Here is a 22,219-nt window from a genome sequence, read left to right on the forward strand (position 1 = left end):
TATTGGGGGGGCTGAGCCCCCCCAAACGAATTTTTGAGGGGGCTCGGGCCCCCTCAAGCCCCATGGAGTCGGCGCCTATGTAGCTACCACAGATTATTGAACCAAGGTTATGCATTCATGAAGTGGCACCGCATATGCATGCAAGTGAAGCATTAATTTATAATATAACTAACAAATTGTGCAGGAGATGCTAACTTTCAGTGGTCAAAATTGTCTCAATAAGCATAATTCATCTATAGGTGCAGTATTTGAAAGATAAATTGTCACTGCAATAATATCTGAAATCTATATTTTTAAATGAGGTTATTAACCTTAATAAAAACAGATTGAATATGAATGTGTATCGATCTTAAATTCAAGCAAATGCAATTTTCCCTGAAAAACTCTATCATTGTACCATTGATTGAGATCATTGTTTCACTTTCTCTAAATTTATTAGTCATGCATTATTGAGAATCAATATTACACCATGGTTTCTAGCCAACAGTAGCCATCAGATCAGTCAGAAGTTTTTAGTTGTGACTGTACCCAATTAGAGTAGTTGGCCATTCTAGGGAAACTTTCCCACACTGAGCTACTCTAGATGAAGCTCAGTCTGACCCAAAAGTCTTTTACAGTTATGGTGAAGCAGACATTTCTTTGTGTTATATTAGCTAAAGAGAATAAACAAGCTTGAAAGTACTACAAAGCGCACACCATCTCTGGGCCATTACAAACTACCCAATGTGAGCTCTCTCTGTGTTTTGTGTATATGCTTAGCTCAAAACATTAAGATATTGATCTGTGTAATTTATAGAATGGGGTTAAGCTGACTAATTACACTTTCTTCTGCCCTTACTGCAAAGAGCTTGGTGTGGTATACAAGATCTCACACATTTTATCATTGCAACAACCAACAGTTAGAGTTAGACTGAGGGAGGGACAGGTCCAAGGCCAGCCACTAAGCTACATGTGGAAATTTTGAACTGGAGCTCTCCAATCTTAATCCAGTACTGTAACCACTTTACCAGAACTACAGTATATACACCTCTTTGCTCTTTGCATTTAGTTTTATGTCCTTTAAACCCTAAGCTCACCCTATATGCTAGAATGTGAGGCTGGCTTCTAAGGCAAACCACACTTACCCATATCATACTTAACTGGTTTGAATTAAATTTTAAACATTACTTTTTAAGATTTTTTTTTTAAAGTGATATGTTAAAGAGCCTTTCAATTTTTTTCTTTATTCAAAATAATAAGTTCCAAACCAGTACGAAATATAAATAGGTATCTATGTTTCCAAACACTCTCTGGCTTCCTGGTTCATTCTTTCTACTTCTCCCTCCTCCATTGCTTTTTTTCTTCCACTTGCCTTTTGTTTTATCCTACCTCTATACCTTCTTTCACCTCCACTATCAATAGTATATGTCTCCTGAAGGATGTCCAGTTTATGCCCTTTCATTTTCCATTTCTATTAGTTAAACTTATTATTATCAGGTATTAGTCAATGAGCTGTAATTAGGGAGGAAGTGAGAGATGAATACCTCTGAAAAGCTACACATTGAACCACCCCAATGCAATCTTTGCCAGATGGGCCGGGTTGCATATTGGTGAAAAGCAGTTGGAAAACAGCTATACATTTATCTGAAGAGAACATAAAGACTATGCGTGAGCAAACAACAGGATGATCTAGTGTTAAGGTGGGGGCGGGGAGTTAATTCAATTGAATTCATAGGAGTCATGGAAAATCTGGACAGATTTAATTGACATTTCCCCTCCTCTTCATATTTTGAATTTTATTATACTGTTGCAGTTACAATATCAGCTATTACTACAAAAACAAACTTATATCCAGCATTTATCCATAGTTACTTTTCCAGTAAACAATAATAAATAAAGCAATACAAATAATAAGATCTTCTATGAATACCTTCCATCAACTTATCCATTTCACTTAGTTCCAGACATTTTTAACAGCCATTCCTGGACAGATGGCAGCTGAGAGTTTTTCCACTATATAATCCCTACTGTGTTAGCAGCAGTCAATAAATTTGGCATGTGAAGCTCAATTAAAATCTAAATTTAAGAATGTTTAGTGTGTAGAGTATAAAATGTCCTCAACATTCCTCAAGGACTGCAATTCTGTGAACCACTGATCTGATCTGTGAGCCACAAAGTCACCTTTCTTCCTTGGAAGTATGACCCTGGAAAGTTATCTACGGTAATTCCCTGAGCCAGATGCATAGCCCAATTCACAACTCATGTGTATGTGTAGTTGTATTTAAGATTTTTAAGTCTCAATGGATATGTATAGTGCAACTAGTAGTCATTTCATTTCCTCAAGACATTCTGGAAACTGAAGTTCTGCGTGTGCTTCTTGAGAAATCTCAGCGCTATAATCAAACTTCAGTTCCCAGGATTCTTTGGGGAAGGCACAACAATTAAGCCAGTATAAAAATTATAGAAGTGTGGATGTGCCTTTCAGGCCTTGACTGTAGTTTCTTTTCCAATATGCAGTTTCCTTTTTTCATTTAGTTTAGCACACTGCACAATAATAAACAGCTAGCTTTGGATTTCTCCCTTCTTTGGCTTTCTATTATTCTTCGTCTGCTTACTGTATAATTACTATAATGACTGCATAAGTCATTGCACATTTTACCAACTAGAATATGCACTTTAAGGCATAATTTAACATATTTTTCATGCTAATATTTCTTATCAAATTATAAAGCTCTCATAGGTTTATTGAGTTCTACTAACAATCCTCATGCAAACCTGCCTGTTATTTTTCTGTAATCACCATGCTGTGAAAATTGTTCAAATCATCATCAAATGTTAACTTTAACAAATTAAGTTTTTATCTTGAGTTAAATCCATATCTATTGTACTGTATAATTGCAATGTTAAATCCATATTTATTGCACGTCATAATTGTAGGGTTTTTGGAGTTAGAGAAATGCAAAAATGTCATATATATTGGGGGAAAGTAACAAATATATTCAGAGAAAGCTCAAGGGGACTGTGGAGCCTCTGGCTCCTTTTGTTCATCTACTGTTTATTTATGATTATTTCTCCTTTAGCTAGCTTTCACAAAGGGTTTATAGTTGGACAAATAGCTACAGTCCCTTCTATGTTTGCTGCTAATGGGAATCTTTAGTATATCCTCAATACTTTACTTATGAGGGGCGTGTATATTTTGCATTTATCTCATTTCCTTGCTCATGGAGCCTGGTGGTGGTGCTCTTCTGCTTTGGGTTTTTTAAATGGCTTTTCTCCCTATAAATCAGGCCTGGTTAACCTTTGGTCCTTCAGGTGTAGCTGGAATACAACTCCCATAATCTATAACTATTGGTCATGCTGGCTGGGCAGGTTATCTTCATTAAAAGAATCACAGGTTAGCCATCCCTGGAGACAGAGAGTTAAATAGCAAGGCAGCTGTCTGAGGAATTAAATTTAATTCCTCCGAACTGATTTTAGCTGTCCTGAAGAAAAATATAAATTTTATTTTGAAAGAAAATGACCTGTTTCCCTCTTTGTCTGGCAGGGAATATAGATTTGTTTGCAAACTGTTTCATGAGGGGGCGAAGGATTAGAGTATCATTTAGATATCAAATGACATTAGGTCACAGGAACAGGAACTTCTGGAAAGGATTTAGTCTCCCCGTCTGATTGTAACTGAATGCTGATCCTAGGCAATGTACTGTATATAATATCCACCCACACAAAACCTGGCTTGTGAACTCTAGTTAGGTTACCTTAAACCAGCAGGAATATCCAAAGGGTTCCAGCAAGCTTATATTTCTCCAGCAAAAGCTTAATGTTCCCCACACTCATACATAATATCCAGGGTTTGTGTAAAGTAACATTAATGGTATTTCTGTTGCAATATTAACCATTTTGTACATTCTTGGATATTACAGGACATTTGTTGTTTAAAGTGCATGGTAAGATGTTGCATCTAAAGCACAGCCATTTTTCAAAATCAAGGGACAGGCAGACAATTCAATAAAGTCTACTTTAAAATGTCTAGTACTGCAGGGCTATAAGTTCTAGGTATGACTGGTGCTGCCTCAATTGTTACTCCCTGTCCCATACCTCTTGCTTAGCAAAAGCGAGGAGGAAAAAAGGTAAATCAGCAATCTACTTTTCTAATATATATAAATTAGTTGCTAAATGGCAAATATAGTGATTCTAGATTCCTTGGCTGCAATTATTTTATTTTTTATTTTGTGGTTATTGCAGAGATCCTTCCTTTTGTAAAACTCAGCAGTCACATAAAACTAAAACTCCTTTGATAGGAGAATTTCAAAGGAGGGAATCTAATACTGTTTGTGGGCACACAGCTCCTATTGATATAGCTGTCTAATTAAGCCTGAACAGAAAAGCTTGGGGTTGGGGCAATTTAAAAGTTTCTTCAGAGTAGTGGATGCTGTGATTTCCTGATCAAAATTTCTCCTCCCAAATGCTGATTGCTGCACAAGGAGCAGCTAAGTATGTTTGCAGGTCTGACAGGGAAAGAGGCACAGAGGAAAAGTACTTAACACCTCTTTTCTATTAGTAAAGGTAAAGGGACCCCTGACCATTAGGTCCGGTCGTGGCCGACTCTGGGGTTGCGGCGCTCATCTCGCTTTATTGGCCGAGGCAGCCGGCGTACAGCTTCCAGGTCATGTGGCCAGCATGACTGAGCCGCTTCTGGCAAATGAGAGCAGCGCACAGAAACGCCGTTTACCTTCCCGCCGGAGCGGTACCTATTTATCTACTTGCACTTTGACGTGCTTTCAAACTGCTAGGTTGGCAGGAGCAGGGACCGAGCAACGGGAGCTCACCCCGTCGTGGGGATTCAAACCACCGACCTTCTGATCGGCAAGCCCTAGGCTCTGTGGTTTAACCTACAGTAACACCCGGTCCCCTTCTTTTCTATTAGCTCTTAAGAAATTCTCAGTCCCCTACAAATGTATTGCAGTTTTGTCTTTTAAGAAATGCCTTGAAATTGAATCACAGATCTCTCACATAATGTGTAGCTGCCCCTTATGCTACCTTTCCAAAGGTTTCAGAATAGCTCAGTGTTCACACATATGCACTATACAGTATAATTTTATTCTTCTTACTTTTAGATATTTGGGCTTTATGTCTAATTTTCTCAGATTGCAAGTTTCCCTGCTGATCTAGTTGCTCTTTAAAGGGATTTGTTGCTTGGATTGTTATTGTTTTAAGAACTTCATTAGTTGCTCTCAGAGGCGGTTGCCTGAAGTAGTGAGACATAAATCCTCTTAATAAATAAATACATATGTACACACTGCAGCAAAAATAGGAAGGCATAGATAAGCTCTGGCATTATCTATTACACCCTACAGTTTGAAAGCAATTACTGCTGTGGAAATAGCGCAGCATAGTGGTGTGCTGCAGTTTTCAATCCATCATGGTGATTGTCATTTTTCTCTTTTGCTAAGTACAAAAAAACACACTTCAAAAGATAAGAAGCTTGAGCCTTTTGAGTTAATGTTTTATAGACCATAAAATAAATTATCTGTGAAACTACCAGTAATTAGGTCAGATCTCATGTGCCATGCAGAATCAAGCTGTACACAATAAATGTGAATTGTACAATAAAGTCACATATCAGACCATGAACTACATTTACTGAGAAGCTGTGTTGCTTTGGGGCATAACATAATTAAGGCATTCTATGAAAACTGCTTAAGCAATGACACAGTCTGGTTGGAAATGTTTCACAAATGTTTTGATAAACTTTCCCACAACCTCATTATTATTGATATGCTAGATACTGTGGAAATTAATGTGGAAGACTAGTGAGGAATTGGGTTTGGAGTGTAAATCTGGGTTAAGATGATTGAATAGATGTTGTGAAACATATACCATATTTGTATATGGAGTAGGATTAGCTGAGTTTCTAAAAACAGAAAAATGTGTAGAAATTCAGGCATTAGCTCTGTTTGGACATCACAATCAGCTAATGTTTCTTGTGACAGGAACAAGCATAAGAGAGATTCGACTCATACAAGAGAACAGGAGAATGAAAGCCTTCCCTTGGAATTACAGTTAACCATAATTTAGTGTTGTGAGCACATGCTAACATGAAATTACTCTGAAGCTTCATAAGCCATTGTTTGAAGTTGGCTTGTTTCAACAAAGCACAGTACTCATCAGATCTGAATATACAGTTGTGTAAGTCTATTATTGTATAGAAATTGTATGCTTGAAATAATCAAAATATCACACAAATTAACTTCTAGGAATTGATGTTTAAAAAGAGACAAATTTGATACTCACATTTCAATATTTATGTTCTTTGGTGCTAGCATCAAACATTTTAACTGAAAATGATTACGGTATATTTTGGTTTCCCCAAGCTCTGTGTGCTGATACAGGCTTACAAAAATGAAAATCACCCCCGAACTCCCAGTGGAAAGTTCACTAGAAACCTTAAACTAATAGTTCAAATGCAGAGGGCAGGGGTGATCTGTGCTTTTAATGGCCCTTCAAAAGTTACGTCAGGTTTGCTTTGTACCAAATTGTAGGCTGAAGTTTTTAATACTGTACCAGGAATTTCCTTCAGTAAAGAGGATATGTGAATATTCTGCTGTTAGCTAAGCACTAGAAATGACACCAAGCATTGTGTGGTAGAGAGAGTTTCTAGTGTATTAAACAGCAATAGAGAAAAAGGCTATTCTGAATTCCAGCAAATGGTCCATGCTTACCTCTTTTATCAGGTTCATAAATCTGGGTCCAAAACGCCACGGCTTATGTCTGTGACACTGCAGGGAGCTGACAGTCATTTGGGAGGCACGCTGGGAAGCCACTGCAACCATGTAAACAGCATCATACACCAGAGCTGCTTCTGTCTGTATGTGGGAAAATAGAAAGCACTTTTAAGACAACATGTTTCCCCTTCATTCATCCAAAATATGAGCCCTATGTCTAAGGCTTGTAGTACTCTCATCAATTATCTGTGATTATGTAAGAGTAATGTCTAATTTTAGACATTAGTTTTCGGAACCAGCATAACTTCTTTGGATCAGGCCCTTAGTGAGCAATTATACATTTAAACGACAGAGGTTTGTTGGGTCTATAAGACCAATGGATAGAGTTAAAGACTCATCTGTTTAATGAGACATATTATTATTTATTATAAAACTTCACACACTGCAAATCTTTTGGGAAATTAATAGATTAATTCTATGCTTCATTGACCTACTTACACTACTTATAAATACTAGATAGTTTAGCAATCAAATGTGATCTGAATTTACTAACAATTCTTAATTTAGTACAGATCTGTGATCATTGTTGGTGTACAAATTAGGATTGGCATAAAATCAATAGCTTTGTTTGAGAATAAATTTAAAGTCTTAACTTGTTGTGAGCAGTGCTTCCCATATAATCTTTCAGATCTAGGACCTGGCTTTAACCACAAACTACAAATGGGAGCCAGTTTTAAATTGTTTACCTATAATAACCATCATAAAAACCTAAGATGACCCCTCCTGGATCAGACCGAAGGCTCATCTACTCTCATAGTAGCCAACCATATGTTTTTGGGAAGCCTGCAAGCCAGACCTGAGTACAACAGCACTCTCCCCACTTTCAGCTCCTAGAAACAGTTATTCAGAGGCACACTGTCTCTGCAAGTGGATGTAAAACCTAAGTTGTTTTGGCTTTATCCTCCATGAATTGGTTCAATCCTCTTTTAAAGCCATCCAGGTTGGTGGTCATCACTACATCCAGTGGGAGCGAATACAATACAGGTAACTAGCAACTTACACACATTTAACGTGTGCACATTTAGCTGCACACACCTGACAATTTAAAAAATGAAAAATAAAAAGGGGGCAGTCATCTGGGGGGAAAAGACTTTAGCAATCCCACCTGTTTTTAACTATATACGGTTTTGGCTTTACAGGGAATCCCTGAAACGTAATCCCAGTGTAAGTTGAGAGTTGCCTGTATGTTAACTATGCACTCTTTGTGGAAATACTTCCTTTTGCCTGTTTGAGTATTCTAGTATTGTACTTCACTGGACAACAATGGGCTCTAATATTATAAGAGAGGATTTACTTTCTTCACTTTATAATATTATACACTTCTGTCATGCGCCTTCTTACTCATTTCCCCCCTAAACTAAGAAACCCCAAATGTTGTGTAACCTTTCCTCATAGTGGAGCTGCTCCATCTCCTTGATCATTTTGATTGCCCTTTTCTGAACCTTTTCCAGCTCTAGAATATCCTTTCGGAAGTGAAGCAACCAGAACTGTACACAGCATTCCGACTGTGCTTGTACAATGCATTTGTGTAACAGCTTTATGATATTGGCAGTTTTATTTTCAGTCCCTTTCCTAATGATTGCTAGCATTGAATTTGCCTTTTTCACAGCTGTTGCACACTGAGCTGACATGCGAGCAGAGTCATCCTGCACAGAAGATGTAGCTTGTCACTGTACATGAGGAAAAGAGCTACAGTGGTGCCCCGCAAGACGAATGCCTCGCAAGACGGAAAACTCGCTAGACGAAAGAGTTTTCCGTTTTGGAGGTGCTTCGCAAAACGAATTTCCTGTGGGCTTGCTTCGCAAGACGAAAATGTCTTGCGAGTTCCTGCTGGTTTTTTTCCCTCCCCCCCTTTTTCTAAGCCGCTAAGCCGCTTATCAGCTGATCCGATCAGCAGATAAGCCGCTAAAAGCGCTAATCCGCTAATCCGTCAATGGGCTTGCTTCGCAAGACGAAGAAACCGCTAGACGAAGAGAATCACAGAAAGGATTCTTTTCATCTTGCGAGGCACCACTGTACACCTGCTGAAATTTCCAACACTCAAAGGCACAATCTTACTATTTATTGGGTTGGATGATCTTCAGGGTCCCTTCCAACTCTACATTTCTATGATTTATTAACAATCCTTATTTTGCTACCCAGTAACAATACTCTAGGTGGCATAGAATGCTAGATTTGCTAAGGCTCCAGTTCTATACACACACGTGCCTTTGAGTAAGCCTCATTGTATTTAGTGGGGCTTATTCTGAGTAGACATGCATAGGATTGTACTGTAAAAGACAACTATAAACCTGAAATAAATCACCACCACCACCACAGCATAAAACCTCCAGCAGAAGAGATGAAAAGCAGTATAGCAAATCTTTTAAGCAACACCAGGTTTTTAACAGGTTTTCAACAGACATTAAAATAAAAAAATAGTCTTTATCAAGCAGCTGAAAGACCACAGAGCAGACCCCATTTTCTGCCAACATTGTGGACAGAAAATGGACCTTGTGGATATAGTAGACAGTGCTCTTTCACTTACAGTCATCATGCCATCTAGGAGACCCGTCTCTGGCTTGGGTGGTGCCTGTAGTCGTTCCATTGACCACTTCTCAATAACTGATGACACTTGTGGATTGTCAATGTTGAGTAAGCGAAATCCAGTCATATTGACTCCACTGTATCTGTAGGGTTCCAGGTCTAGTGCAAACAAATCCTAAATAATCAAGGTTTCATTTTGGGGGAAAATAAAGGAATAGATTGTATTAATGATAAAAGGAACCATCCTATATATTGAGTCAAGCCAGTAGCCTAGTAGTGCCAACCTAGAGTAGCAATGGGTTTCAAAGCCATGGCTCTTGAACCAAGGAATTGTTTTTTTCCTAGCCTTGTACTGTTTTTCCTTGATCCCAAGCTCACCAAAAATGGCATTCATTATAAAATCTGAATAGCTTTGATCTGAGTAGGATTTATTTTCCCCACCTTGACTTTAAGTTCACCAGACTCCAAGCTCACCAGAAATGACATTCATTATAAAATCTGAATAACTTTGAGCACAGTAGGATTTATAACATATCTCATGTTTGATTTGTTGGAACATAAAACATTAGATGCTCACAACATTATTTTATAAGCAAGTTTCAGTGCAGTACCTGGTATTGATTTATATTATCCCAGTAATAATGTTACAGCTATTACAAATGAAAAGAAAAGAAAGAAAAGCTTGAAAAATTGGCTGGTCAATGTTAAGAAAACTTTCCAGCCCTGAGAATGAAAAAAGCTTACAGCAGTGTGATGGACAACACAGTTTTAGTACTTATGAGCACCATATTTCTGCTGCCTTGCCAGCTTTGGTAACATGCAGTCACTGTGTCTGATACTGTATATGTTTCAAGCTGGTGAAGAAGTAGTTCTGTGTGCATTAGAAGTTTGCAAAGCAGGGATATAATGGAGGCCTTAAGTGATATTATTTTTGTGACACATTTCATAAGCAATGTCATGGACCCCCCAAAAAGTGTGAGACACTTGTCAGGATTTGTTTCAAGGAAAAGTATTGTTGATGCTGATATCAACAGTCTTGCGAAGAAACATTGTCAATCTCTGGCAGGATTTCAGTCCCACTATTAAAACTTCACAATGTTTATAATACCGCAATTACTTCTTTAAATTATAGGATACAAAGCAAAAGCTTGATAGTCTTTCCTATGGAAGGAAAGATTCCATGAGCTAAAACGTGTTTATTTGGCTTTAAGCAACAACAAAGTGTCTCACAAGGGATGACAAATTAGTTTCCTTTCTATATACCTCCTATGTCTTGTAGAACACAGCTAGAAATGTGTCACCTTAAGTATTTTTTATTTAGGAATATTTTTGCCTAGCCTTCATCACATAGCAGTACTAGGATGGAGTAGCATGACTCTAGCACATTAACATTTCCACTAACATAGAGAAGCACTGTAATGAGTTAAATAAGATGCCCTAATTTTGAATAGTCTAGATTTGGTTCTCTCCATTCCCCCCCCCCCCCCATTTCCTTAGATATGGTTTTGAAGTATGGATTCACAGGCATACAATTCTATTTTCCCCTATGCAGCACAGAGAAATGAGACTGGGGTGGAAATAGGTTTGGTGAGTGTGACAGATATACTAGGCCACCTCTATTGCAAGATGGCTTTGCTATCAACAGTAATACAGTTAAGAAGCACTTTTCATCTATAATGGTTGACACACAGATCATAGGGGATGAAGGTCTTTAGCTACTACTGCTGTAATGGATACAAATTTATCAAAATGTCTTACCAGGGTTGTAAAAAAGTAGTGATAGTATTCAGTCATCATTCCCATGGAGAGGATCTGTTGAGAAAGCAGATTGGGAAGGAGATAAGCCAGAGAGAGAAGCACAACACAAATAATAAGCAATCTACGCGAGAAATTATGAGCATATTTGTATGGCAGGTGACTGCAGGGCTTATATTGCTTTTGCAGATCTACAGAATAGCACGGTGCTGTATGTGGTGCTGAGGGATAATAGCCTCATATCTAGATTGCGCCTTATCTTACTTTCCTTACCTGTATGCTAGTTTAAAAAATGGAAGTGGGAAAGTGAGGTTTCATTTTTCAGGGAATGGGTTTGGGACAAGATTTCAAACTCTGGAGTGGAGAATTGTCAGATAAAACATATTTGATACATTTGTGCGGGTACGTTTTTTGTTTGTACATAATCAGCAGCATAGAAATCAGCACTAGTGAATGAAGGAATAGTGGTATGCTTTGTTTTGAACACATGTTGCTGCTTTCCCACTGTAAGGTTGTACTCCCTGTCCATAGCCCCCAATTCTCCTTCTGAGGGGAGAGCTATGGGGAAAGCAGACACACATACTCTGGAACACTGGATCAACCAGTACCTCTCCCCCCCCCTTCAACAACAGCAAAACACTTTCATGTATTGTCATTTTTATTGAGCATATTTATTTGATCATGGAACTCAAGGCAGCATGCACAGGGCTTCCCAAAGGGCCCTCCCTATAGACCAGTGTTTCCCAACCGGTGTTCCGCGGCACACTACTGTGCCGTGAGACGTTGGCTGGTGTGCCGTGGGAGGGAGGCGGGCGAGTCGGGCGGTGAGAGGCGGCGGCGGCGAGGATCCGCGTCGAGCCGGGGGCAGCTCCGCGGTGGTGGTGCCGAGCGGCGGGGCAGCGCGTGCAAAAGGGAGGAGCGCGAGACAGCGGAGGAGGAGGAGGCCGGCATGTCTGGGCAGCAGCAGCAACAACAGCAGCAGCAACTCCCGGCGACGGCTCCTCAAGCCCCGCCGCCGCCCCCTCCTCCGCCCGCTATCGCCGCCACCACCACAACAGCCGCCGCCGCCTCAGTTGCCGCCGTCCCTCAGTCCCTCGCTCTGCTGCCTCCTCCCACCCCCAAAGCTTGGAGGTTCCACGGCAAGGGGGAGGGAAAAAACTTTCACTTTCGTGCGTCCCTCCCGGCGTGACGCTGCGCGCTGACGTCACAGGGCTGTAATGGTGGTGTGCCGCGAGATTTTTTTCATTAAACAGGTGTGCCGTTGCCCAAAAAAGGTTGGGAAACACTGCTATAGACCAGGCTTCCTTGACCTCAGCTCTCCAGATGTTTTTGGCCTACAACTCCCATGATCCCTAGCTAGCAGGACCAGTGGTCAGGGATGATGGGAATTGCAGCCTCAAAACAGCTGGAGGGCCTAGGTTGAGCCTGCTCTAGACACTGATCAGCCCCAGGCCCCCAGGCATGCTTAGCTATAAGATGGAGGCGTCATATGCCTTCAGAACATGCACTAGCCAGTCGAAGTCTTACCAAATTGTGATTATGAATATCATAATATTCTGATTTAGAATGAGAATATCAACAACAACAACAACACAATGGTAACTGCTCCATTACACCTGAGGAAGCCAAGACTTGGAAGCAGCTTATAATGTCCTTGTCTCTACTTGGGGAGTGGAAAGGGTATGGTAGAAACAAGCTTCATCAAGGTGATAATGCTTGATTTGTGAAACAGAGTCAGTTCCAAGCTACAGAGTAGCAGATAACAGCTGCTGTTGTATTCAAGTGCTCTCCGTATAGTATGAACTCATATTGCTATCCTGGGGTGGCCTCCTTCTGCGCACAAGCTTTTAGTGTAAATGTACAGCAATAAATTTGACAGAGTAGCCAAAGAAATTGTTCTTTAAATGGTGAATGCCTATGGAGAATTGATTGCTCGAAGGAGCCACAAAAAAAGCTAAAAGAATGATTAGGCATAGCTTTCAAGGCTTAATATGTTTCAGATCTATGTAACTTAAAGGAAACTCTCTGTGGGAGGTACAACTTTCCCTGAGAATGAAAATAACACCTTTAGCGGTCACACACTCATAGCCACATCCTGACTCAACAGCACAGCTAGCAAGCTAGAACCTCAAGAAAGTGGTTGGTTTTGCTGTACACACCACCACCTCTTCTCTCAGGTCAAAGATGATTACTAACCTCTGCATCCTTCCAATCTCTCTGGCAGGCTTCCTTCAACCCCCCCCCCCTTTTATGCCTTTCCTCCAAATCCAGAAAGGTTGTCAGCAGAATACAGAATAAAAAGTCTTGAGGCTGATAAATTAACTGGAAAATGCAGGTGTCTGACTCCCACTAACTTTGAAACTCAGATCAAAAGACACAAGCTTAGCATGCTTAGATGGTTCAGTTTTCATCACTAGTAAATTCTTTCCGTAGAATTTTTTGGTTCAAAGAATTTCAGAATATCACAGACTGAGCAGAGTTATAAGATCTGTTGACTGAACAGCTTGGTGATATCTGTTGGTATAGATACCACCAGCCAATTTTCTCCAGATCATAGAGGTTACAAACTCCATCAAATAAGTATTAGATATGAATTCAATGTTGTCCGGGGCTTTACTTAATAACATGAAATCATATCTCCATTACAGATAGGATTCAAGCAAAATATCTCTCCCTCAGCTAACCACACACACACACACACACACCCAAAACGACCATCCATAATATTCTGCTGTATGACGTATAAAGGCTTCAGATTTCCAGGCTATAATCATACTGAAAATGGAATTTTCTCTCTGCAGTTTACCCTTGGGGGAAATTCAAGCAGCTATACTTATAATTACTTACTGCTTTTCCTTGCTGTTTGAATATGACAAGGGTAGTTATTCTTTGGTCACAATCTGTCACATCAGACAGAAGTGGCCATATTAGCCCTTGACTAGAAAAACTGAATAGAAAATAAAACTTTCTCAGGTGAAGAAAGAAATAATATCCCGAGGAGAGAAAGCAGTGGTGGGAGGAGGTGGTTTGAGATTTTGCTTTTGTTGTGCACTTACCATGAAGCAAAATTTAAACTGGCTTGTATATGCAATAAAATAAATAAATAAATAAATCTGACAACATGTTGTGTTTCCATAATACTAGAGGAGGTAGGAATACTGTTATTAACCTTTTTAATCTTCCACCTCTGGGCAACCCAGCTACCCTCCAGACTTCTCATTGCCTCACTGGGAAATCAGCTTCTTACCTAATCACCTATGATCAAAAAGCTTCTTGGGTTTCCCCCAGCTCTGACAGCTTCCCAGAAAGATACAGCAGTGGTATCCCTCATGAACACTAAACCCTAAACAAAGAATAAACTCCATAGAGTTGATTCCCCAGATAAGCACAGGTTCTAATCTTCACTTGATTCATCTAATCCCACTCTGCTTTGTTGATTGCATGATCTTCATCACCCAAAAACGCCTCCAGTACTCTCTATCCTGGGAGAAACTGCCTGATACTGGGAAGCAGAGGTGGGGGGGGGTTAAGGTGGAAATGGGATTTGCTGAGCTCAGGTGATGCTAAACAGGGATCAGCAAACTTTTTCAGCTGTGGGCCAGTCCACCATCCCTCAGACCATGTGGTGGGCCGGACTATATTTTGAAGAAAAAATAATGAACAAATTCCTATGCCCCACAAATAACCCAGAGATGCCTTTTAAATAAAAGCACATACACTACTCATGTAAAAACACCAGGCAGGCCCCACAAATAACCCAGAGATGCATTTTAAATAAAAGGACACATTCTACTCGTGTAAAAACACGCTGATTCCTGGACCGTCCGCGGGCCGGATTAAGAAGGCGATTGGGCCTTATCCGGCCCCCGGGCCTTAGGTTGCATACCCCTGTGCTAATAGTTCTCGTGACTCTACCCTTTATGAAGGCTATGCCAAACATGAGATCCCCCTCAACTTTTGAGGCAGAAGAAAGGTGGTCTCAAAGATACATCAGAAGTCTCACTGTGAATTGATGAAAGGAAGATATTACCTCTGTGGGCCTTCTCAGTAGTGGCGCCCACCCTGTGGAACACCCTCAGATGTCAAGGAAATAAACAACTATCTGACTTTTAGAAGACATCTGAAGGCAGCCCTGCTTAGGGAAGTTTTTAATGTTTGAAGTTTTATTCTGTTTTTAATGTTCTTTTGAAAGCCGCCCAGAGTGGCTGGGGTAGAAATAATAAATTATTATAAATTATTATATGTGACAGGGAGAAGAATTTTCATGTCGTGATAAAAAGACATCCTTGAAGAAAGAATAGTGGACCAGGGTTTGTTGAAAGAATATACTTATGTGAAACTATAATGCTGCAATCCTACACAAATTTCAAAGAGGTAAGCCCTGTTGAGCACAGTGGGAATAATTTCTTAGAATTTTTTTTACAGTTTTCATGTACAAGAAACATCTAATTATCTGCATTCCACAATTGTGTAAAACTCCAATATTCGGATGTCTATCCAGATATGGGGTTTCTATCTCGATTTTTTTTGCAAAAGTCTGCCTCTGATATACCCCAGCTCTTTGAAGAGCTCATAACTGTGTATACAGCCTATGCATGAACAAGTGGTGTGCATGCACACAGGCAGCAGGCAAAGAGATGTGTTTGGGCATGAAATGCCAATCCAAGGCCTCACACGTATGTGTTGTTTAGTTGTGTCCGACTCTTTGTGACCCCAAGGACCAGAGAACACCAGGCACTCCTGTCTTCTACTGCCTCCCGCAGTTTAGTCAAACTCATGTTTGTAGCTTCGAGAACACTATCCAACCATCTCGTCCTCTGTTGTCCCCTTCTCCTTGTGCCCTCCATCTTTCCCAACATCAGCGTCTTTTCCAGGGAGTCTTCTCTTCTCATGAGGTGGTTTATTGGAGCCTCAGATTTAGGATCTGTTGTTCCAGTGAGCACTCAGGGCTGATTTCCTTAACAATGGATAGGTTTGATCTTCTTGCAGTCCATGGGACTCTCAAGAGTCTCCTTCAGCACCATAATTCAAAAGCATCAATCCACACATATGTAGGCTTTGTTAATCTTAATTTGATCAGGAATTGTGCGCATTCTACTCATAGAAGGCCCAATCATTCATTCTTCCTCGAATAATCACATTATCACAGGATCCTGGTGGGCAGGGGTGCCAACTTGAATAAAATATGGGGGGGGGGTGATTGGCAATGCCCATGAACAGTGCACCAACAAGTGCACTGTGCTGGGCTTATAAATTTTAGGAGGGAAGTTCCTGCTCCTAACCTCTGGTGGCTGCAACATAATTACATTCACATACACATAGGTATACACATTTGCACTTCAGCCTACCATGCATACTATTCCTGCAGGATGTATCTCAGCACAATAGCAGATCAGGCGCTAAAGAGCTTTACAGCCTGATTTTCTTGGTTGGGATCCTAACCCAGAACTACTATATGGGAGAGCTAAGGAAACTCTCAGTTTAGAGAGCTTACCCTCAGCTGCTGGTTCTGACTTCTACGCACGTACAGGACATCATTAAAAGCTGCAAGAGCCTCTCCAGGCACAGGGTAGGTAACCTTTGAAATCTTCCACATGTTCATAGCCTTTAAATCGGCTTTTGAGAGATGTTCACACAGGTTTTGCTTGTCCAAAAGGGGCTCAAAGAGAATCCCACTGTTGAAAAATAGCTGCTCAACACAGTGATAATGAGTCAAAATCTAATCCACCTGAATGCGGTTTTATTGCTTCCCAGAAGCTGAAAAGCAGATGGCATGATAACTTTGATAGAAACAAATGGGCATTTTCTTCCTTCTTACCTGTTTAAGGATTTCTGCTGCCGTTTCATGTGAGCAATCAAATATCACATAGAACTCTTTGCCCTTCTTCATCTCCTTGAGTAAAGGCCGGGCATCTTTATTCCCAGAGGGCAACTGCCGGATTTTGATTTTAATGTTGTATCTAGAAGGGGCTTTGATGAGTTCTTGCAGGCGAATTAGACCTGGAAAATGACACCCAATCATTCAAATAGCTGCTCTGTGCAATGAATCTTCACTGTCATTTAGACTCAACATTTAATTTCACCATTCCGCAATATATTTCAAATTTACTCCATATAAAAGCTTAATGTGTTAGCATATCATTTATCAGATCTTTCACTGGTGAAGCTTAAGGAGTTTCTTGTTGCTTTATGGGCACCTTCACCCAGGAAAAAAAACACACCCTGAAAATCTATTTAGAAACTTATTGGCACATAATTGTTTACTTATTAAAATTATACCACACCCTCTTCCCAAAAGAGCACAGGGCCTCTTTCTCTGAGCCTCAGATCACAATATCCTTTAATATTAATCAAGTCACACTCTGAAAACCTAGCATTTAATTTACATTAAAGATCAGTAAGCAATGAAATAATAAAGAAAGTGCAATGAAAGGCCTGCCCTTCTGTTTTGTGGATCACATGTTTAGTGAAAGTGGATTGCTGTGACTCTTGGCACTATGCAAGCATTTTGTGGTCAACTTCTATGTGGTTAGAGAACCAGCCAGGAATCCAAAGACAGGTCCAGTTTAGCAAGGTGTTGAGATGAATGCTGGTCTGATATTTCAGCCAACATTTAATTTGCACCCTCCCATCAATGGTCAAATGGAAACTGGGGAGGGTTGTGTTCTCTGTCTGTTTTCTGTTTCCTTGAGTCAGCATTGTGAAATGGTGGAGTGGAATATCTGTTTGATCTGTTTGATTTTAACTTCTTGTCTTTCCCAGCTTTAAACTTCTCCGTCACATTGTTGGAGGGCTATAAAATGATTCTCTTTGCTCCATGTAGTTTATCAGCCCAGCTGTGTTTGCTGGAGTTACTGGACACTCCAGAGAAGGCTGACAAACTTCAAAAAGCCATTTAAAGCATTGTTCAGATGGGAGACATGTGACCATGGTGGCCAACGTCAAGACTCAGACAAAAATGGAACCAGGAGGAGTTGGGGAGAGGCAATCCCCCCCCAAAGTTAGACATGTGCCCAAAACTAGAGTAGCTGGTGTAGGAATGCAGTGGCTGTTGCTAGCTGGGCCTAAGGGAGAAACAAGAGGGCATAGAAACAGAAGTGGTTGCAAAAATATCCATTCTAGAAAACCCATTGAAACAAATGGATACTCAGTAGTGTGGAATAATCAGTCATATATAACCAACATGCTCTAATTAATGCATGAAGGGGTTAAGACCATAGAGTAAGCTGTCCCGCCAGGCTTAGTTAGGTCACTCTTCTCAACTTGGGAATAAGGGTTATCTAGCCTTTGCCCTTCCCATTCCACCATGTGACCCTTACCAGTAAGGAGTTCTAAGATGGTTGATCCAGCTTAGCTGTGTGGCTTAAGCAAGTCTCCTTTATGTTTCTATACAAATAATTTAGAAACAGCCACCTTTTATAACCTACTTTTTATTGCTTGTGTTTTCTAACTGCTTTATGGGAAAGCACATGAATCTGACCTTTGAAGAGTTTGTAAATAAACCTTTTTTTAACTTAAGAAATGTGTGGTCTCTTTCTATGCTAAGGGAAGAGGGTAATTTAGGAAGCAATTTAGAAGAGGATATTTTAAAGGTCTAACAACCTACACTTTACTTTGCTGCATATTTTGTGATTTTAAATCTCTGTTGGGGTTCTCTCACTAAGAGTACTTGCCCCAAACCTGGAAATTCTCCCTTTATTTGCATATCTTTATCTTTAACCAAATCAACAAGTAGCAATGTGTAGAACTGAATAGCAAAGGGATGCCTAGGGTATCACTATCCAGAGCCCTGAAGGTCAGCAGACAGAACACACCTGCCAGTTTCCTAAGCCTTCATCTCTCTTGAAAATAGAGCTATCTTTCAACCTGTCCTGAGTTGAATAATTTGGCCATGGTTGACAAAAACAATCACTGTCCTGTAATGCAGAAATCAGCGGGGTGGGGGTGCAGGATGCTGGATTCCATTGACTTGAGTCAAGTGTATTGCACAATCCTATAATTATTCAAAAGTAAGCCCAACTTGATTCAGACATACTTCCTAGAAAGGGTGCTTACAAATATATTCCAAATCTGTTTATAGCCAAATATGGGTGGAGGATCAGGCTGCAAATATTTAAAATACACTAGGTTGCTGTCTGTTGAGGTCAATAGGTAAATAATCCTCTGCTTTAAAAAAAGACATTCAAGAGTTTCTTTAGTATATTGCAGCCTCTGTCCAGTTATGTACAAAATTTGTTTACTCATTCATACACATAAACACACCCTTATGATGTTCTCCAATGAAGCCAAAGGATAATGGGGCTGTTTAGAAAAAGATATTGAATTAAAGCAGGAATCGCCTAAAAGCCCTTTTGACAAATGGTAATTTTGAAAATGAATCATCAGCCTGCCAGCACATTTGATTTACTTCCTGTGCAAACCTACTTAGCATCTCTGGCATTAGAAGTGCACTAATAGAATGCAAGCTGAAATATAAAGCAGCATAAAGTATCACCCTATTTCCTCTGATGTGAAGTGGTGATTGCTATGCTGCGAGCTATTGGCTTTAGCTCAAGGCCTCGCATTGCATGAGGAAAATTGACTTTTTTCCTTGGTAGACTGATTCTCTCCTTTCAGTTTTTAAGCATCCACAAACCAATACAGAATATGAACCATTATGATTATCATAGGCGCCGACTCCATGGGGCTTGAGGGGGCTTGAGCCCCCTCAAAAATTTTTTTGGGGGGGCTCAGCCCCCCCAATAATCTCAGGCGCCGCCGCCGTCCCCCGCCTCCTCCCCACCTGCTCCCTCGCCAGCCAGCCAGCCAGCCGCGCGCCCTAGCCGGAGAGCCCCGGCCGTCCCCCACGAGATTAGGGAATCCCCGGGGGCGGGGGCTCCTGCCTCTAGCCCCAGGTTTCCCGCATATCAGCTGTTCCGGAGCTGATAAATAGGCAGCAGCACGCTCTCCCCTATTCGCTCACGAGGGGGCGGCGCCACTTTATTTGCATATTCATGAGCTTATTTGCATATTCATGAGCTTATTTACATTTCACGAGCTTTCCCGGGCCCCCCCAATATTTTTTATAAGTCCGCGTCCCTGATGATTATTCAAGTGGAAATTGTAGTAGCACGATACAAAGCATAGTTTGGCTGCTAAAAGGGAGGCCTCAAACTGCAACATTCAGGTTCACAGGCTTCCTGAAAGGACTTTTTATACAGTTGATGAGCTAGCAGAGGGAAGCTGGCTGTAAATCCACAGCTCAGCTGTATTAAGCAGCAAAGAACCTGGTTCAGCCACTGTGACACAAGTTACATTAACAGAGAAAAATGGGGCTTCAGGCACAATAATTTCAGGTGTAATTTCCGTTTACTGATAAGAACTCTTTGGCTCAAAATGATCCCTTTGTCATATACTGTCCTGTGGCAGCAAAAGTCCGCATAATAGCTACTGGTGAGTTTTAAGGAAATGGAATTGATTAAGGAAAATGTCTGATCCACAATTGATGTTCAGAAAACACGTGGCCATCTATATATATACTTGCATTCGTGTGCAGTGGCAAGAAAATATTCCACAAAGGAAAAGTAGAGAAAATCGAGAAAATATATACATTTGGTCTCTTTTTTGATATTTATCAACTTTATAATAATAAACAACAGTGTGTTTTAAAAAGTGTTGTGATGCCTACCTGTACTGTCTTCGTATACTACAGTTATTATCTTCCAGTTGTAATATAGCACCAAATCCAATACTGCTCTGCTGATGGCTGCATAGTCTGGGTAGAGGTTGATGTAAAAGGAATCTTTGTTATCCACCGTAGGATGTTTCCATCGGGTCTGTATATGTGGAACTTCAAGTGCATTGCAGATAGATTGTACCGCACTGACTGATGAGCTGTGAGATGGTCCAAAGAGGGCAGCTACCCCAAGAGCAAGCTGGTCACATGCTGTATAAGAGAGGGATAATGAAAAGCCCAATTATGCTGTAGGACCATTTTACGCTTTTGCTCCTTTCTCTAACTGAATAGGTGAAATTGCTGAATTTGGGGGGAAATGAGTTCAAAATTGGGGGGGGGGAGCAAGGGCCAGCACATCAAAACTTTATACCATCATTGTTTTCAACAACACAGATGGGATACAGCCTATTACAAAACCCCAAGAAATTCAAATAAAAATAATGCAAGGGTTTCACTTCATTACTTTTAAACAGGGCTGACTTCAAATCCCTCAGTCACGATTGTGAGACATTCAGGAGCCCTGAGCTGTTCTAGTAATGTATTCACCCAATGAAAGTCTTATGAATTATGATGCATGGCACAGTGACCATAGATACATTTCATTGCAATAGGCACAGCAAGGATTTCCAAGCTACCTGACAAATTGCTATCCAAGGGTGTTATAGTTTGTTAATTTCAAGGCAAACACTCATAGAGGATAAAGGGTACTATTATTCATGGTGACACTTTATGTTGTGAGATGTACTCATTTTATGTGGGCCTTCGAGGAAAGCAAAGATGGAACTAGAGATTTGCACATTACACTAATATTTGTCTTGCATTTAATCATTTTTTCAAAGCCAACATTCTGTTGGTTTGCAAGCCCCCTCCATAGAGGCTGGCCCCTCTCACTGTCCTCGGAGCTTGCTTACCGATAACCTCCTCTGGCTGACATCCAGACAGACCAGGGAGATTTTGATAGGCAACATTTTCCCAAGCGTGGGTAAAATGCACAACCCCTCTCTCCTGCTTCCGCAGGGGAAAGAAAATAAGTCAGAAATCTATTTACATGATGTTTATTTCTGACATTACAGCACTAGAGAAAAACACGTCAGTTCAGTTCTTCTAGCAAGCCTGACAAACTTCCTGAACATGCGCAAATGGAAGGTTTCAGATTACACTCTTCACAGAGACTTATCCAGCCTGTGAAGGTCCTGGGAAATTCTTCTTTCCCACAGATAGGCGCATCATTTGATGTCAACAATCTGTGTGTCTGCAGCGGTGATGTTTCCATATACTGACACATTCTAGTAAAGTGAAATCAAAATAACATTTTACATGTTGATCTCGTCCGAGTCCCTGATAAAATGCAAATTATTTTATTTGAAAGACTGGAGTCATTTTAATATCCTTGAAACAGCATGTATGATTCATACTTAAATTTGCTGCTTTCATGACAAATTATAATTTATTGAGGAACAAA

At 40.4% G+C, this 22,219-nt stretch overlaps 1 protein-coding gene and 1 long non-coding RNA gene across 6 annotated transcripts in view; one reads left to right on the top strand and one right to left on the bottom strand.

Annotated features, from left to right (window-relative positions):
- LOC309531359 overlaps window positions 1-18,564 on the top strand; it is a 90,626-nt gene extending 72,062 nt beyond the window's left edge. For both annotated transcript variants that reach the window (XR_014219246.1, XR_014219247.1), the window contains 2 exons: window positions 15,293-15,416; window positions 17,866-18,564. This is a non-coding gene — a long non-coding RNA (uncharacterized lncRNA). The remainder of the gene's footprint in view (window positions 1-15,292; window positions 15,417-17,865) is intronic.
- The window catches only part of GRIK1 (glutamate ionotropic receptor kainate type subunit 1), a 165,705-nt gene that overhangs the window by 49,692 nt on the left and 93,794 nt on the right, over window positions 1-22,219 (bottom strand). For all 4 annotated transcript variants that reach the window (XM_082220734.1, XM_082220736.1, XM_082220735.1 and 1 more), the window contains exons 3-7: window positions 20,710-20,967; window positions 16,861-17,042; window positions 11,046-11,099; window positions 9,289-9,462; window positions 6,699-6,842 (exon numbers count right to left, since the gene is read on the bottom strand). In XM_082220734.1, coding sequence (XP_082076860.1) covers window positions 6,699-6,842; window positions 9,289-9,462; window positions 11,046-11,099; window positions 16,861-17,042; window positions 20,710-20,967 — 812 coding nt within the window. The remainder of the gene's footprint in view (window positions 1-6,698; window positions 6,843-9,288; window positions 9,463-11,045; window positions 11,100-16,860; window positions 17,043-20,709; window positions 20,968-22,219) is intronic.

The sequence above is a fragment of the Podarcis vaucheri genome, assembly GCF_965113315.1.
Source record: "Podarcis vaucheri genome assembly, chromosome: 4".
Classification (NCBI taxonomy): domain Eukaryota; kingdom Metazoa; phylum Chordata; class Lepidosauria; order Squamata; family Lacertidae; genus Podarcis; species Podarcis vaucheri.